The sequence below is a fragment of the Pleurodeles waltl genome, chromosome 4_1, assembly GCF_031143425.1.
Source record: "Pleurodeles waltl isolate 20211129_DDA chromosome 4_1, aPleWal1.hap1.20221129, whole genome shotgun sequence".
Taxonomy (NCBI): domain Eukaryota; kingdom Metazoa; phylum Chordata; class Amphibia; order Caudata; family Salamandridae; genus Pleurodeles; species Pleurodeles waltl.
The window spans coordinates 169,342,218-169,361,765 of NC_090442.1; the positions used below are offsets into that span (position 1 = coordinate 169,342,218).

The 19,548-nt window shown below is 43.8% G+C and overlaps 1 protein-coding gene across 2 annotated transcripts in view; it reads right to left on the bottom strand.

Moving 5' to 3' along the window:
• The window catches only part of LOC138287510 (prostaglandin F synthase 1-like), a 546,660-nt gene extending 529,945 nt beyond the window's left edge, over window positions 1–16,715 (bottom strand). Inside the window, exon 1 of one of the 2 annotated variants that reach the window (XM_069227976.1) lies at window positions 16,399–16,715. In XM_069227976.1, the coding sequence (XP_069084077.1) occupies window positions 16,399–16,485 (87 nt within the window). In that variant the 5' untranslated portion in view covers window positions 16,486–16,715. The remainder of the gene's footprint in view (window positions 1–16,398) is intronic. The other variant, XM_069227977.1, reaches the window with a different exon arrangement.
• Window positions 16,716–19,548: the final 2,833 nt, after the last annotated feature.

Consider the following 19,548-nt stretch of genomic DNA (forward strand, 5'->3'; position numbering starts at 1 on the left):
TACTTTACTAAATAGGACAAAAACGCAGCATCTTACGAGTGCTCGGTTGTCCGGATATGAGCTGACGCTTTTGGCTAGTCACATACACATCAAACGATGTAATACCCTGAATCCAGCTACTTTGTTGCCCCTTCCAGAAGAGAGAGATGTCTCTGAACAGCATGATTGTTTTCTCCGTACTGAAGAAGAGACTAAGGGTAGAATTGACCTAAAAGACACGCCATTAGTGAATCCAGATGGAACACTATGGGTAGATGGTTCTTGTTTCAAGCTCCCGAATGGAGATACAGTTTCAGCCTACGCTATTACTACTTTGCATACGATTGTGGAGACAGCACGCATTAGACATAATTCAGCTCAGGCAGCTGAATTGATAGCCTTAACTAGAGCGTGTGTGTTATCCAAAGGAAAAAGAGTAAACGTGTACACTGATAGCCAATACGCTTTTGGTGTAGCGTTTAACTTTGGGCGTTTATGGAAGGAAAGAGGATTCTTTACTTCCCATGGTACTAAGATACAACATGGTCCATTAGTGACTGAACTTCTTGAGTCACTTACAATGCCTACTCAGATAGCGATCGTGAAGTGTAGTGCACACAAAAAGATTGTGGACGATGTTGGTCGAGGAAATGCATTTGCAGATGAGGTAGCGAAAAAGACAGCCAGAGACAACACAAGTCGAATGTATGTTGCAGGTCCCGCAAACTGCGTAAGAGAAAAGGGAATGTGTGAAGATACAGTAGAGAGTGTGAAATCAATTCAAGGAGAGGCTACGGAGAATGAGTTGAGAAAGTGGAAGGAAAGTACAGGAATGTTAGATGAGATGGGATGTTGGGTTGAATTATCAGAACATCAACGTTGGCTGTTACCAGATGCTTATGTACTACCTGTAGTTACTATGGCACATGGTCCAGCTCACCTAAGTGCAAAAGGAATATGTAAACTTCTGGCTCCAGTGTGGCAAAATGAGGGGATCCCAAAGTGTGCAAATAATGTAGTAAAACATTGTATTGTTTGCTTGATGTACAATCCGGGAAAGGGAACCCCAACTCCAGCAGGTCATTTTGCTCCTCCAACATATCCATTTGAGGTGTTGCAGATCGATTATATTCACATGGAACGATGCAACAACCTCAAATATGTTCTGGTGGTAGTATGTGCTTTTTCTAGATGGGTAGAAGCCTACCCTCTGAAGGACAATACTGCTTTATCAACTGCCAAAATACTTTTGAAAGAATTCTTCCCTAGGTTTGGTTTGCCGCGCATTGTCTGGAGTGACAAGGGGAGCGAATTTGTGGGTCAAGTCATGCAAAAAGTTTGTGCAGGTCTTGGCATAAAACAGAAGTTCCAGGCGGCGAATCACCCACAGTCGGCTGGTTTAGTAGAATGCTACAATGGAACCTTGAAGCTTAAAATTGCTAAGGTGCAAGCTAGCACAGGACTTAATTGGCCTGATGCTTTACCATTGGCTCTTCTGTCCACCAGAACAGCAGTACACTCTCGTTTGGGGCTTAGCCCTTACGAAGTGATATTTGGTCGCCCAGCTAATGTATGGGGAGTTCCTCGCCCTAAGAAATACTCAGACTTGCCATACCCGATGTTGATTGACTACTTGCATGACCTTACAACTAAATTGCGTGTTCTTCATCAACAGGTTCAGAGTGCTCTACCAGAGGCTTCCACAGACCCAGGTCATTCCATCCGACCAGGTGACTGGGTCTGCACGAAAAATTTCCAACGACAGAGAAATTTGGAGCCCAGATGGAGAGAGCCACGCCTGGTTCTTTTGACCACAAGAACAGCAGTTAAAGTCGAAGGAAAGAAAAACTGGGTGCATGCCGTGCACTGCAAAAAAGTGCCTTTGCCCTTGCCTTTCGATCAGTGGGTCCGTAGAGGCATCAGTGACTCTGAAAGTGAGAAAATTCCGCAATTTGTACCATTCAGTGATGCACGTCTAATTGGAACACTTTCTGAGAAAGAGGACGACGACATCCTTCAAGAAGCAATACCATCGCATCGTCGCTTGAACACGACAAATCCAGGAACATTGTTTCAAAACCAGACTGCCTCTGGACAGGAACGCTATAATTTGAGACCAAGACCAAAGAACTTGTAACTTTCTCTCCTATGTAGTACTCTATCCCGGTTGCAGGGTCACGGTAGGAGTCTTAGTTACGACCTGAGTAAGTGGCAATAGGCCTGCAGGACCTCACAGTGTCATAGGACGGTAGATAATCGTGACTACAGTGATTGAGGAAGATTGCCGTGAGCATCCACTTAGAGAGATGGAGGCTACATTAGATAAAAGAGAAAGTAAAAATGTAAAGAATAATTGTAAAGAAATATGTAGTCGTTGTAGTATTGCTCTATGCGTCATTATATTGTCGTGTATTCTTTTGGCATCTGTAAACTGGATCATTATTACTCTGCAGCAAAAAGTTGTCTCTTCTCCTACCTCTACATCTTCTTCTACTATCTCTCCGCACCTATTTCACACTCTTCCCCAGCATGAACTCATCAGAAGAACTGAATACTTTAACAATTCCTTCGTCCAGTTGTTACATCAACATCAGTTAGTGATCAATACAACTGACTGTTGGGTGTGTGGACTCATACCACATACGGTAGAAAAAGGAATGCCATATTTAGTTCTTCCATTCTCCTATGAAGGTTCCGCTTGGGCTTATTTTGTCATTTTCAATAATGCATATCAAAGTAAAATTAAACAACCTGTCAGTTTACATAGTGTTGGTTCAGATTTCAGTCATAGTTTATTGATAAAAGGAATGGTAGCTATGGCTAAAATCATGGAAAAAAGTGAAGCTTCCATAGATGAAAGAAAAGCATATACCAATTGGAACATAACTAATTACATTTCCAGCCTCAATGATAAGATTGAGCAAGGAAAATCTCCTCCGATACGGGTCATACCCCAACAAGGAAATTTCTGTCTGCAAATAAATGGTAGAACTCCAAACACCGGACAAAGAGAAAGTTTATGTTCCCATACATATGTTTATTCAGCCCTGAATCCACTGCCGTTAGTACCATCTCAAGGTACATACTTTGTTTGCCACGATAGGGCTTATACATGGTTGCCAGCTGATTTCTCTGGTACTTGTTATATAGCCTTTCTTCTTCCCCCTACATACACCGCTCCTGCGAACCATCATAAAAATAGATATGGCAGAGGGATTGTGGATTCGAAAGACACAGCAGGACAAGAGGGAGGAGATTTCCTCAAAGGATTTCTTCCCTTCTGGGGTCCAATGGCCAACAGCAGAAATATAAGGCAATTGGTTTGTGTCGTAGAAACCACCATAGACATCACTGTAGGAGCTTTAAGTAACATTACAGCTGAACTACAGGCTGATCGTCTTATGACCTTGCAGAACCGTGTTGCCTTAGACTTTGTTCTTGCGGACCGTGGTGGAGTATGCAAATTGATCGGATCAAGTTGCTGTATTTTCATACCTAATGACGCTCCGACAGTATACCAAGCTATCTCTAAGTTACACATAATCTCCGAGTCGATTCATCAGGACGAAGGAGATTGGTCCTTTTCAGAGTGGTTTTGGGGATTACTGTCCAAATGGGGTTGGAAGGTATTGACATTCTTTGGAGTAATTTTAGCTTTTATATTCTTTTGTTGTCTTTGTATGCACTGCGGTCCTGCCATCTGCAACCTATGTGCTACTGCATGTATTCCCAAACCCAAGTCACAAAGAGCAGAGAATATCAAAATGATGGTACAGCAACAGCTTGATGACCTCATGGCCATAGACATCGACTCAGATTAACATGAGTTTGTGTATCTTGCTTGAGTTCTGGCAAAAGGAGGGTCTGAGGAAATTCGATTTTTAATACGATCGTATCGACCCGCCATTTTGTGGCCCGCCGCCATTTTATGTTGCCTTCACTCAGGCAGCACAGCGAACGAAGTCCATTCTGCCTTTTCTGCTTATTCTGCAACATGGTGTTCAAAACAGCCTTCTGCCTCTATCTTTACAAGGCTGGTATTAAGGTCTGACCGAGTACACTAATCCCTGTCTGGTTTTCTAATCCTTGTTTCAACTATCTGTAGGCTCACACTATTCTCCGCCGATCTTATCTTATCGTCTGGCCTTCGCTGTCCTTTGCTAGTATTCTCTCATTTCACAACTGTCCTCCAAACGCACACAAACTTATCACACCACATGCAACTTCGTTGTGGATCGGTTAATGAATTAGTTCAAGGGAGGGGTGACAAACACAGCTGGAGGGGAGGCAACCTTAAGTCACTTGATACTTTGTTTTCCAATTCCTTCTATTGGTGCTGTCTTGTTTTCCGACATTTCTATTGGCTCTGTTCTATCTTTACATTATTCTTACTGGCTCCTTTCTATGTGTTCTGGGAGTGTATGTAGTTAATAAATGGTTTTTATACGGTATATAAGATTGTGCGCCACAAAGTAAAGTGGCAGTCTCCTGAGAACATACCTTGTGTACTTCTTGGACAACTGTACTAGCTGCAGCTAATAAAATCTGATCTTTTACGCCTGACAGAGTGTCCCGTGTCTCTGTTAGTTGAGGCAGGTGAATCCAAGGAGATTTCAGGCGTACCCTGCGCCGCCAGGCCCATAAGGTTCTGGTTCTTCAACGTGGGGGTCTTCCGCCAGTCCTCTGAACCGCAATCTGGTATCTTGAGACCACGGAACGCACCTTCCCCTGTAGGTTGTTCCACCTTTTCCTAATGTCATCCCTAGTTCTTGGGTGCTGTCCCACTGCGTTAACCCTGTCCACGATTTTGTGCCATAGCTCCATCTTCCTAGCTATGGTGGTGTGCTGCACCTGTGATCCGAATAGCTGTGGCTCTACCTGGATGATTTCCTCCACCATGACCCTGAGCTCCTCCTCAGAGAACCTGGGGTGTCTTTGCGGTGCCATGGGGTGGTGTGGGTGATGTGTGGGGTGGTGTGTGTTGTGATGTGTGGGGTGATATTTAGAGGTGTGTTGTGTGAGGTGTGTGGATGTTGTGTGAGTGATGGTGTTGAGTGCCTGTGGATGCTATTGTTCTTTCTGGTGGCGTCTCTCTATAGCCTTCTGTCGCAATTGTTGTTGTAAGGGTTTGTGGGTGATGTGGGTGTGTGTTTTATATTGTATTGAGTGTGTGGGAGTGGTGTGTGTATGTCTATCAGGTGTGTGTATTTTGAATTGTCCAATGTGGTTGTGTTTTGTAAGTGAATGTGTATTTTGAGCGCGGCGGTGTGTACCGCCAATGGAATACCGCGGTTGAAAGACCGCCACGTGGATTCGTGATAGTGTGGGCGTATTCCTGTTGGTGTGACGGTGTCGGTTTTGTTATCGCCAGTTTATCACTGACCTTTGGTGTGGCGGACTTGTGTGGATGTCTAGATTTTGGCGGATTCCGAGCTGTGGGTCATAATGGCAGTGGCGGTATTCCGCAGCCGCGGTGGTGTGTTGGCGGTCTCCTGCACGGCGGTAAGCGGCTTTTACCGCCAATGTTGTAATGACCCCCAAAATGTCTTAAGTTCTCCTAGAAACAACAAGTGTCTCTTTCAGGGCAAAGTACCTGGTCTATGTTGAAAAATCTTCGCAAGGGGCCGCAGAGGAGGAGATGCGTGGAAAACAGTCAGTTTCGCCCCTTCGCACACGGACTTGTGTCATTATTTTCCACACGGGGAAGAAGTTGCGTTGATTTCCGGCACGCGCACTTGGATCCTCTTCAGGTTGCTGGGTTTTCAGATGCCCCGGGGACGATGTGTGGAATCTTGGGTTTGTGGAGCGAAGTCACAGCGGCTGCGTCGATTCCGGTAGGCGATGCTTGGAATTTTCTTCCGCACGGCAGGCGCTGCATCGATTCCTATCAGGAAGTCGGGCGGCACCGATCTGAGTCAGCTTGCGCCAATCCAGTAGGGCTGTGCGTTGAAGTTGCGGTTGCGTTGCTTGCGCTGCGTCGATCTTCTGTTGTGAAGTTGGGCTGTGTCATTCCGGACTTGGCATGCAGTGAATTTTTCACCGCATGCAGGCTGTGCGTCGTTCTTGGCAGGCGGTGCATCAAATTTTCGCCACACGGGGATTTCAGCTGCAGGAGAGAAGTCTTTTTGGTCCTGAGACTTCAGGGAAAAGGAGGCAAGCTCTATCCAAGCCCTTGGAGACCACTTCTGCAGCAAGGCAAGAAAGCAGCAGGGCAACAGCAACGCAGCAGTCCTCTTCAGAAAGCTGTCAGGTGAGTCCTTTACGCAGCCAGGCAGTTCTTCTTGTCAGAGTGCTGGTTCTGGTTCAGGTTTCTTCTCCAGGAAGTGTCTGAGGTGGTAGGGCAGTGGCCCTGTTTTTATACCCAAATCTGCCTTTGAAGTGGGGGAGACTTCAAAGAGTGGCTTAGAAGTGCACCAGGTCCCCTTTCAGTTCAATCCTGTCTGCCAGGGCCCCAGTGGGGGTGTGGCAGTCCTTTGTGTGAGAGCAGGCCCTCTACCCTCCCAGCCCAGTAAGACCCATTCAAAATGCAGATGTATGCAAGTGAGGCTGAGTGCCCTGTGTTTTGGGTGCGTCTGAGTGAATGCACAAGGAGCTGTCAACTAATCCCAGCTAGACATGAATTGTAAGGCACAGAAAGATTTAAGTGCAGAGAAATGCTCACTTTCTAAAAGTGGCATTTCTAAAATAGTAATATTAAACCCAACTTCACCAGTCAGCAGGATTTTGTATTACCATTCTGGCCATACTTAGTATGACCTTCCTACTCCTTTCAGATCAGCACCTACCACTCAAACAAAGCATGAGGGCAGCCCCAATGTTAGTCTGTGAAGGGAGTAGGCCTCACAGTAGTGTAAAAACGAATTTAGGAGTTTTACACTACCAGGGCATGTAAACTACACAGGTACATGTCCTGCCTTTTACCTACACAGACCCTGCCCTAGGGGTTACCTAGGGCACACCTTAGGGGTGACTTATATGTAGAAAAGGGGGAGTTTTAGGCTGGGCGAGTACTTTTAAATGCAAATTCGAAATGGCAGTGAAACTGCACACACAGGCCTTGCAATTAACAAGGTTAAGGGGCTACTTAAGTGGGTGGCACAATCAGTGCTGCAAGCCCACTAGTAACTTTTAATCTACAGGCCCTGGGCACAAATAGTGCACTCTACTAGGGACTAGAGTAGATGAAATAGACCAATTGGGTGTGATCCAACGTTACCATGTTTAAAGGGAGCGAGCATATGCACTTTAGCACTGGTTAGCAGTGGTAAAGTGCGCAGAGTCTAAAAACCAGCAAAAATGAGTTTAGAAAAAGAGAAGGAGGAAGGCAAAAAGTCTGGGGATGACCCTGCAGAAAGGCCATTTCCAACAAAGTCCATTCAGAGAGGAAGCACAGGTTTGGCACCCAGTAGTAGTTGAAGAGGTCTGAGTATGCTAGCCCTTCTTTGTCCCTTGGGAGCATAGGTAGCTAGTTGGGAAGACGCGGGTGCTTACCATTCCAAATGTACCTAAGGATGTGTGTTTGCATTTGTGTTATGTCTGCCTGGGGGATAGCTGTAAGGAGGGACTGGAAGAGGTATAATTGACATGGCAAGATATTCATTTTTATGACAATAATTTGTCCTATCCAGGAGGTATATAAAAAGTGCCATCTCTGGAGGTCCTCCAGTATGGCTTCCCAAAGGATCTTCAGTTACTTTTTGTCCAGTCCTGAGCAAGGGGAAATTTGGAGGCCCAAGTAATGAATGGAGGAGGAGGCCCACTGGAAACAACTTTCAGACTGCAAGGCCATCACATCCTGTGGGAACACAGTGAGATTGAGAACGTACAATTTATCTGCATTGATTTGTAAACCTGAGACTGCTTAGAAGTCCTGTAGGATAGTAAGTAAAGCAAGGAGGCATGTACATGGATTTGTTAATGTGAAAAGGATGTCATCTGTGAACAGGTTGAGTTTATGCTTGTAGCCCCCAAGAGAACACCGGGGTCTCGGTCATTTGCATAATTCTTATGGCTAAGGGTTTGGTTGCCAAGGCAAATAGAAGTAGGGGAAGGGGACAGCCCTGGTAAGTCCCCCTAGCTATGACAATACTTTGTGTACAGTGTTTGTTCACCCACACAAAATCTGTGAGAGTAGAGTAGGCTGCGATTATTTTTGTTCTCACCCTAGTGCTATGTCAGATAATGGTTAGGATTGCATCTAGAAAGGACCAACTCACCCTATCGAAAGCTTTTCCTGCATCCAGGTGAACGACCAGGGCTGGGGTATTTGTACTGCATACTTTTTCCATTAGGTGGGCTAGATGTCTAATATTATCTGCCAAAAAACAACAAAAAGAGGGGCTGATGTGGGATATTCGGAGGACAGACTCCTGGTCCCATGTGTGAAGCTCCCGATACTGTACAAATCAAAAAAATGCACACACGATTCCAAAAAAAAAAAAAAAAAGGTTTCTTTTAAACCTATAGGTTCTGCATACCAAGGAAGACAAAAAGTTTGAAGCACGAGCCCTCACTCACCTGCCGGTGACATGCTTCATCATAGGGCTATGCTCCTCGTCAAGCCGGCGCTACAATGCCTGACGGGCCCCACACGGGGGCTCTTTGCCGGAGATCTTTTTTAGAGGAAAATGCACAACCGGTCAAAAGCAAAGATTGAGGATTGGTATAGAAATGGTTAAAAATGTCTAGAGGTAAAATATGTTCATATATTTAATTCAATGCTAATTCCTCTGACAAGATTAAAAACAATAAATAGGGATATAGTAAAATAATCTCTACACTCCCCATAAAAAAGAAGAATTTCTAATTACAGCTACTAACTCTCACATTGGGGAGTAGTAAAAACGAAAAAAGTGAACACAGGGTGCCCTGTGTTACTCTACATCATAGGTCAACATGTTTCTCGCTGGTTTTTAGTCAATACATGATCTTATGCGATTCGTCAGGACCTTAAAGACGTACCTAATCCTTTAAACACTTGGACATCCCATACTAGGGAGGACAAAGCCTATGAAAGTAAAAGAAACACACGTCAAAAGATATCATCGTTGTGAGACATAACATGTGCTCGATATCTTGAGACAATACCCCATACACTCGTGAGGAATCCCAAAAGTGCCATATGCTAAACATCCAACAGTGAAATGAGAAAGAAACAACTACGCACAGGTTCCACAATGCTTACCCTCCATAAATTTAATTTAGGGCCTCATCGGGGAAAGCATCGAGTTGAAGCAATCCACTGTGGTCTAGGTATACATATAAAAATAAACAGACCTTAAATCACATATTAGTTTAATTCGTAGTCAAGGTGTTGATCAAAGATATATGTATGGACCATAACAAACAAAGTAAGTCAACAAACAAAATCCAACATCCTATCCCTGAAGCAGACCTCTTATCATAACATAGCTACATAAAGCTAGGTGTCTAAGATCTGGAGGGTACTAAAGAAAAAATGAAATAAGAAGTTCACGCCTCGCAGGTATAGAACTATGTCTATACATGTGCGTAACAAGAATCATAAAGGGCGCCCCATCTAGTCTATTGCAACTAGCTCCTGTAGGGGCGGGATATGTATCACTTATGGCCGGTATACAGTCAACTTGACAAAAGTACTTTAAGTGTACTAGGTAAAAAGTTGTCTAAATTATTCATGCCAGGGACATTATCGTTCTGTGTGCATGAAAAAGTGATGAACCAAAGGTTTAATTACCACCCTTGGTTCGAGAACAAGAAATGGCAAAAACGCGGGAACGAGTGAGCGCGTCGATTAGCGCGTCTCAGACACGTTTACACAAAAAATTTGTAAACACCGTCTTGTCCCCGCTTCGGTCCACGGATAAATGCGGGCTGGAGCTGAGATGTGCCGCGCTTGAAGTGCGGCTCATATCGTGTTACCGCTCGCTTCAAATCAAAGAACAATGAGGCTCAAAAACCGCCCCCCAAGAAGCACTTACTTTTCTTACTTTTTCTAATATAATCTGCCCCCTGTCTGTTTTGGAACAATCCCACCTTGTCCAGGTCCATAAAACCCGGGAATAGGGGCTCAAGCCTAAGTTCCAGTGTTTTCAGTTTGCATCCATGTTTAGGAGGGCAATCAGGCAATATGATGAGCAGTTTGTGGGGTCCTTTCCTGGCTTTGGTAGAAGCGTGATTTCGGCTTCACACATCATTTGGGTAAGACCAGTGGAGTTCGTGAAGGAATTTAAACAGATATACAATGTGTTCCTGCAGGGGTGGGGAAAAAATATGATAGAAGGTGGGCGTGAGACTGTCTGGGCCCTAGGGTTTCACAGATAGAGAAGTTTAGCACCTTACAGAGTTATGCTCTGTCTTTGAGCGTCTCTAGTTCTTCCCTATGGTATAAATCAATTAAGTTCTATGGGCAGGTTTGCAAAAAGGAATATATGTATATATATAATGATGGGATTCTGGGCCTCTATTGTACATGGTTTGATAGTATGCAGGAAAAGCCTCACGTTTCTCAGACTTTGTAACTTTTTGGAGAAAAGTGGTTGTTGATGAGTCTGTTGGCAGGGTAACTGGATCTGATGCAGAGTCAACAACAGTGGGTTGCAGAAGAGCATGGTCTCAATGTGGTCATCATCAAAGGAACAAAAGCTCTGGCCGGTGATGTCCGAAGCTGTGTCTGGGAAGACCTTGATGTCAAGGGGTTGCTACTTGGCATCAGTCCTGCTGAAATCTTCTACCTTCAGACTTATTAACTTTTCTGGAAGACAGATCTCTTTCAGTGTGGCAAATCAACAAGTTGAATCCATCTGGCGATTCAACATGTTCTGTTGACAAAAAGTTTCCAAGTCATAGCTTTTGTACTTTTGATCACCTGGAGTGTACCCTAACACCAGCACTCAGAGACCGGCATCAAGCAGGTCTATTTGGAACTGGTCAGCTGGGCAGTTGCAGGAATAAGTTTTTTAATCATTATTTTTCTAGCTGCACTCAAACCACAGTTAACCATTTTCAGTTGTTATAACATAACCCAGTGCTATCCTAAGAGAGAGCCAGGCTTGCTACAGTCAGTGAAAAACAACTTTGGAGGTTTTTCACTGCCTAGACATTTAAAATCTTAAATATACATGCCCTACTTTTAAGTACCATGCAGCCAGTCCTATGGGCATTTATGGCCTACCTTAAGGGTGACATATAAGTATTTAAAAGGAGTATTTAAAATGAAGGTTTAGGTCTGGCAAAAGATTTATTTGGCCTTGTCAAAATGACAATTGACAGGCGCACACCCAGGCTGCAAAGCAGACCTTCAGACATGTTTTTATAGTGCTTCTTTAGTAGCTGGTACAATGAATCCTGCAGCCCACTAGCAGCAATTAATATACAGGCCCTAGGTATAAACTGTACCTATACTAGGGACTTACAGGTACAATAAATGTGAGAATTAGGTATATGACAATTTTGGCATGTTGAATAGGGAGGACAGAAGCTCTGTATCACTACTTAGCAAGAGTAAAGTGTGCAGAGTCCCATGGTCAACAAAACGGGTACAGCTAAAGAAGGCAAAAATCTGGTTGAATACTAAGCAAATGATGGTCATTTCCAACAGTTGCCTTGGGATGTACTGAAAAATGACCTACCTCCATCTGCTTCATATGCAAGTGTGAAAATGCACTTTGACGTGCAACTTCAAGTATGGATAATAATGTGGTATTTTAGATTAACCTCACTAAAGCATTAAAAGTAAATAATAATGACAACGCTTTTGGTTTCTGGCACTTATGTGCCAGCTGGCCAATTTTTCCCATAGAGGGTTTCTGCTAAACTGGCCAAATGCTGTGCTGAACCCGACAAACCAAGTGTTTATGTACTTTTCAATCAACATTTCTAGAGACAACAAGATGTTTGTAGTTCTTGGGGCACAGCAAGGCATCCATACCACCCTTCTGGGAGCCTCCCATTCAGCCTTAAGGCTTCCGAATATCTTTGAGCTTTGGCAGTTTTAGCAACCCCTAATGAGATCCCTTATTGGTTCCAGTCATTTTGAATAAGGCCTCTGTCCACTGCCTTCAATGTTGTTGAAATGCCACCTGAGGATTTTGTCCTCCACGCAAGTACTTCATCTCACTTCTATAACCAAGTGGCACAAGGTCATGTGTCACACCTTCTGCCAGTGTTCAGTTTTTAGTCAACAGCATGGTATGTATTTTCTGAACTTTGTTTTGGTATTTGGGGAACTTCACAAAAGGTATCAGGCCAAACTTGCATACCTTTTCCTACACCACATGTTGGCAATTCTAAAGGTACCCTGGGTTTGTGGATTCCCCTGAAGGAAACTGAGAAAACAGCCACAATATAGCACAGTATTTGTAATGAAGTGGTAAATTAGTGGTGAGAGTTGTTAGCTTAGTGGCAGAGTTTAGTAGTGTGGGGTAATGTGATGGTTCTGTTAGGGGAGAACAGTGGTGAGTTCACAGGGCATTGATGAACTGTGATAGTTTGGGGATGATGGGCGAATTCATGGTGCTGCAAGGTGGTTGTATGGTGGGGATATTAGTTTTGTTGTGGGCTTGGAACTGTGCAGCTACTGGTACGTTATGTGGGGTTTTGTGGGGGAAGTAATATCTGACAGTGTGGTTTTGTTGGTAGGTTGAATAGAGGTAGGGGTGGTACAATGTAATATATTTGGTACAGTGGTTATATGTAGTAGTATTTCAGTGGTATGAGGTAAGATGATAGCACAGTTCTCCAGGGGTGTGATACAAGGTGGTGGTGTATTTACTGGGGTGTGATGGTAATGGGAGCTAGTGAGGTACTCTTGGGTAGTAGTATAAGTGAGTGGAGGGTGATAAGGTTATGGTGTGTGACAGTGAAATTGTGATTGTGTGCTGCTGTGAGATTTTTGCACTGATGGAAGATAATGACCCAATGCTGGGTTGGCTGTGTAGTGCTTTTTTGGGATGAAGAGCTGGCTGGAGGGTGATGGTGCAATAGTGTTGAGGTGGCTGTTGGATGCTGCACATTCTGGGTGGCTGAAGTGAGGCTCTAATAAAGCAGAACCTACCACTCCCCTCAGGGGTGGGTAATTACACTCACTGTATAACCCGTGCTCACCCATGGGTAGCTTGGCACAGAGCAGTCAGGCTTTTCACAGAGGCAATGTGTAAAGCATTGGCACAGTACGTTCCCACAATAAGTACACTGAGCGACACAAACAAGACTTCACACGAGGTGTATGCAAATAAAATTTGCATTCAACACACACATGAATTAACACCACAAGAACATCCTGTAAATCTGGGCATAAATCACATTTAGAAAGATCACTAGTAGTATGAGGCCCAAAAGTGTTAATACAACATCAGCAGTATGTACACATGAGACAAAAACAACACTTTCCCTCCCCTCCCACACATGTGTTACTACTGCGTTGGCATCATGAGACCCACCCCAGCGATCACCCCAGTTCAGAATAAAATAATCATAGGATGCATCACAGATCCCAACAATAGCAGCAATGTTTACAGACAGAGAACTATAGCACTTTGGAAAAAGCTCCCTGGCCTAGGGCGCACCAGTAAATATCAATGCCAACCACAGTTGTACAACGCGTGCATGGCAGTGCAGCTGCATGGTGAAATCAAGTCCAGACACCTGCTCTCACACTCTCACTCTGCACCGCTACACGGTGCCAAGGATATCTGTCACAACTGCATACAAACACTTGCACACACTTACTTACAGTACCCTAATGCAGTGCTCTGACAGCAGGCAGGTGAGGTGTAAATGAATGCGCAGACCCCTCTTGGACCCAATCCTTCCTTCACCCTCCATCCAATTCCCGCCCCCTCAGAGTAAAAAATGAAGCAACCTTTCCCTGGATACTAGGCCACTAGTGGCGGTGGTTAAACTTAGTCAGGATCTCGGTGCAAAGGTACAGAGGAAGAGAGAATTGATGATCAGGCAACAATTGGCAAATGGAGGTTTGGTCCCCACTCAATAAGTTCACTCAGAGGTCTCCACACTGGCCTTCCAGCACTGGCCTCAGTCTGCAAAGCACATGGGGAGGGTCACCTTGGAATGCACTGTTCACAGTGGCACCCAGCCAAGCCAGACACTCCACTTCACAGATAATAACCAATCTGGCACCTCCCAGAACAGGAGGCACCACATCTGGAGCACAATGACTTGGATCGCTCAGAACAGGAGGCACCACATCTGGAGCACAATGACTTGGATCGCTCCAAGACATGAAGAGTTTACCAAATTCTGTGCCCTCCTGGTATAGGCACAAGGTCTGGTGCACAATGACCTGAGTCGCACCATACACTTCAGAATGCACATGCAAAGAGCTCAATGCCGGGCCTCCCTGGGACGAGGCCCACCAAGGGTACAAGTGTGTCAATACAGGCCTGCTGTAACAGGCTCAGTATATATAAAAAACAGCAATGTGCAAGTGTGCACCTACTGGCAAGTTGTGCCAGGCTCACTATACATATGAAAACAGCAGTGTGCAAGTGTGCACATATAGGTAAGCCATGCCAGGTGCAGTATATACACATGAAAACACCAATGTGCAAGTGTGCACATTTGGGCAAACCAAGACAGGCTCTGTATATACATGAAACCAACAATGTGCAAGTGTGCACATATCAGTAAGCCAAGCCAGGCTCAGTATATAAATGGAAAACACTGATGTGCAAGTGTGCACATACAGGTAAGCTATGCCAGTCTCAGTATATACATAAAAACACCACGTGCAAGTGTGCACATATAGGCTAGCCAGGCCAAGCTCAGTGTATACATGGAAAACACCAATGTGCAAGTGTGGACATATAGGTAAGCCATGCCAGTCTCAGTATATACATGAAAAACACCAATGTGCAAATGTTCACATACTGGTAGGTGCCACTCCCTAACTTATGTAGCGAGGGCGTGCATTAACTTTCACACTGTACTTACAGTGGGAACGTGCCCAGGGCCCTAAGGCCACTCAAACAAGATCAGCAATGCCTTCTTGAAAAGGCAAAAAGGTTTGGGGAACCACCATCCCTGCGGGTCAGGTCTAACATTGGCAGTATGGTGATGATGAGATTTGTAGTGTGACAGTATGTGGTGGCAAAGTGGTGGAGTGGTGGGGTTGGTTCTAGTGACCATAAAGTCTGGTGATGGCATGGTGTACAGTGATAGTATAGTGATTTGATTGTGCTAGAAAATGTGATGATTCATTGTACTGATGTAAGTTAATCACTGCGTATGTCAAATGCATTGCTATGGAAGTATTCCAGGCTGACATATTCCTCTAAATGCCAAAACTGCACATTTGTCTTTCACACTTCATCATCCAACACGCTACTACATCCTATAATATGATAACCACACCTCGGTGGTCATCACGCATGACAAGGGAACCCTTCCCGCATATGACCAAAACGAAGACATCCTTTCAACGACACACCCTACATGGTGTAGAGTGCTACTTAAGTAGGCAAGCACCTCAGCACCAACTACATAGGGGTAGTAAGCACTATATAAATGTTGCAGTACAAAATGATTCAATAGCCTGTGTTGACAGAGCAATACTTTCTGAAGCCCCCCTTTTAGAAAAGTAATGACAATAGCTCTGGCAGACAGTTAAAGCTGGCAGTAGCTAGACCTAAAAACGTGAACCTACCTTTTTGGCATTGGTTCAGTTGTATGGATTTTTTAAAGTCTTGTGTGCTTGTGTGAGTGGTCATGCAATCATGTTTTTTTCTTTGAATTCCAATACATATAATAGGTTAAACAGGACTACATGTACCAGAATGAACTGGATGACCCACTCTCCAAATGAACTAGAAAACATAATGGCACTGGGTGAGCTACTGCAAACATCTTGGTAACCGGGAGACAACGTAAATTTTACTTTCTTGCTCAGTCAATTGTACAGTTGTAAAAGTTACCTAAACAAGGTGTGATCTGCTTGAATTTGGAATATTCATCACCCGTCTCAGCATTCTCTTTGCTGTTGGCAGCAAGTTGCCCACATGACTTGGGGGGGGGGGCAATTGGATGGGCACAAGCAGGTGCCAGAACCCCATATTTAGTTAAGATCCATAACCCCAGGGCTGGTTAATAGCACTTGTTTATCTTAGGAGACCTCGGAGGTTTCCCAGGTCCATGCACAACATGCTCATCCGGTCCATGGTCCTGCTTTGCATTCTAGAACTTGCACTCCTGATTTTATCGTGGAATAAACATAACTGCGAGTCTAGTCAAAGAAAGCAAAGGCCACATCGTGGCCCAGATGAGCTATTCACACGTGGACCAAAGGAACCCGATACCTTAGTTTGCATTGCCATTATTAGCAGTTTAATGTTGTACTTCTCACGCCACTGCAATTAGCACTTTAGACTGTGTGTTGAGTAACAAACTGCACACTACGTCAGGCACCCTCAACAGTCTACTCACGATTTCAGGAGAATATGTACCAAGTCCAATCACAGGCATTTTGTTCCCATCACTTAGTTGAATGCGAGAATCCCTGTGAAGATCCATGCTTGTGCGTCAAATCGATTCAGTCCGATTCCTTCAAGCTGTGCAGAGTTAATGGCAGAGTCAGGAGGCGAGACACGGCAGCTGTGTAGGCGTGCCTGGAGTGGCACAGCCTCGAAGGAGTGGCTAGGAATGAAAACCCCGCAGCAAAAACTTCTGTAATAATCCCTTCAATAACATCAACGTGGAGCGCCAAAATATACGCTTCTCTTTTAATTCAGCTGAGTTGGGAGGAGCTCGAAAGCCTTTGGCAAAAAGCTCGATATCTGATAGGGAAACTGATGGGTCATGTTGCGACGGGAACAGCGATTAAATACCACCCGGGCACTTCTGCACACCTCGTGCCAAAATACCCTGGCCACGGTCCAGCAGTCCACCGAGGCAACACGTTCCCAGTCATTCACCCGCCTTTAAAAATGAATTGTTGTAAGGTGTGTAAGTAGTTCGTCCAGACACTTCACAGAAAGCACTCGTTTGCAAAAGTAAATCACAGAAATGAAAATGTAGTTCCCCGAGGACACGGAGCCCTCTCGTGGCCCTACACTTGTAAAAGTGGTTAGGATCCGAGATAGCAAAGCTCTTTCGGGAACAGAGGAAATGTCACATCTACACCACCTGGTTCCATTATAGGACGACATATCTCGAGTCCCAGGTGTTTCTGCTTCGTATCATATTCAGCTACCAAGATTCCCAGGTTCGTGTATAACTAGTTAGTCCAGTTCCGTTTTTTTCTTATAATTCTGTGATTTGTAGTGCTATTTATTCCAGCATAAAACCAGGACTACAAATCACTGAATTCCAATAAACAAATAAGCCTTTGTAATGCAATAGGTCTCACATTTTCTTGAGTTATTGCTATTTGCATTGTAAAACACAGCTGTCAGGGCACCCATGAATCTATAATTCCAAGTAAGTAATATATCAATATGTAATGTATAATTGCATTGTAAATTCATAAGAGGATTTTTCTTGTCACTTAAATTGGTCAACCCTGGTCATAATTACGTCTTTTTCTGCCATATAATTCCAGTAGCCCTGTGTTAGAAATGGAGTCTCTAGTTGGCAGAGGTATACACTCTTGTCCAAGTAGGGACCATGTTAACGCCTCCCGACTTAGATAATTTACTTTCACGGGGACTCGTTTTAGGCCAATGAACCTTTTGACCCTGATTGGGGACTCCTTAAAACGTGATAGCTATTTTGCATTTCAATCAATAGATCAATCACTTTATCAGTATATACAATAACTAATCGATTTGCCTTACCAATACCCTCCAATAAGACTGAAACACCATGACCTTTCAGCCAATGAATGATCACGCAAAGCTAATAAAGGTTAAGATATTTATTCCCTATTAGCTGCAATTCTAAGGTCATGCTTATTAGTCTCAATATCAATAAGCACATCAAAAGCATTATAAAATGGCAACTTGAATAAGACTTTATCAAAGCAAAAATCAGGAACATCAGAACAAAGCACAATGTCAACATGAATCAACTTTAGCAGAGTATCATTAGAACAGTATTCAACAAAGCAAAGATTCAGTCATTTGTCTATTTGCATCTAATATTAGTGAATTCCTTAACTAACCTCTAATTGGCATCAGCATGTTGGGCTTCATGCAAAACAATTTAGCAACACAAATTTAGAAAAAACATCTAACTATGGTCTCTGTCAAAAGAGCAGTTGGTACCTAGAAAAAAAGGCAAACAGACAATTACAATTCATTATCATATAGTTACCCTCCGTAATGGGTCAGCAGACAGAGTCAGTCTTCGTCCTTAGGACATCAGTCGATTTGCCATCAGCCAGGATAAGCAGCAAAGTCTCAGCAAGATAGGGTAAGAAGGAATGCTTCCCTCATAAGGAGAAGAAGTGCGTTATAGGGCAAGGAAAATGCGGATGGTTTAGGGTATCAGAACAACAAAGTCTTAGGGTAGGATATCAAAGTAACAGCAAGAGGGTCTCTATAACGGCTCAGTAAAAGGCGCGTAATGGCTAGGTGATGGCATCAAAGTGGCGAGGAAGAATGCTGATTTCTCCTTGTGTCACGTCATTATATTATTCTTGTCTAACAAGTTCCTAATTTCCAATTGGTTATCTCTGTCCAATTATCCGTTGATCGCCTTATTAGAATCTTCTCCTAAGTCAGTTCTCATGCAGTCTATTGGCTCCTGTGATTAACGTCTTCAGCGGGTAGAATGTCAGGTAAGGAAAGTTACACTTGTTGCTCCAGTCAGTAGTTCCATTGTCTTTACCAGTTTAGGCGACCTTGTACCTGTTGCGAATTTACACTGTTGCATTCGGCAAGAATGTCTCCTTGAGCAAGTCGGGTGTCATGAGAAAGAATTTACTACGGTTACACACACATCTCTAGCTTCTGGAAAAGTACAGTTTCACATCCTTCAGGAAGACAGCACATTGCACGTTCGAAAAACACAGTTAATATGAGACCAGGCAGCTAGGCCCAGACCCTTGCTAACTAAGGCCTAGTGATTAATTTAGTAACCTTAATACAAAATTCATAGCACTAATGCAGAATCATACATGAATACATTGTTAAATTCATTGTTAGTCCGTTTCATTAATCATCGTATACATTGGTGGCCACTCCCCATGGGCACATTTCGAACGCGTGCATTAATATTTATTCTACCACGCTTTCTATGCTGCATCATTTATACATTATTTTGCAAGCTTTTCATGTTAATATTGAATATAAAAGCTACACTCCAACAACCACAATCCTAGTCAGGGTAAATCACACACAATCCAGATTATCCTGTGCCCACCCCCTGGTAGCTTGGCACTGAGCAGTCAGGCTTAACGTAGAAGGCAATGTGTAAAGTATTTGTGCAATATATCATACTGTGACACCGTGAAAACACCACAAAAAGATACCACACAAATTTAGTAAAATAGAGAATATTTATCTGAATAAAATACTTTTGAAATGCTGAAAGTCTAATGTACACAAGCAAAGTTATGAATTTTTAAAGATTAAATCCAACTAAAGCGCCTATAAAACACAATAGCTCCAGCTGGTGCCATCACAATGTCGTTGA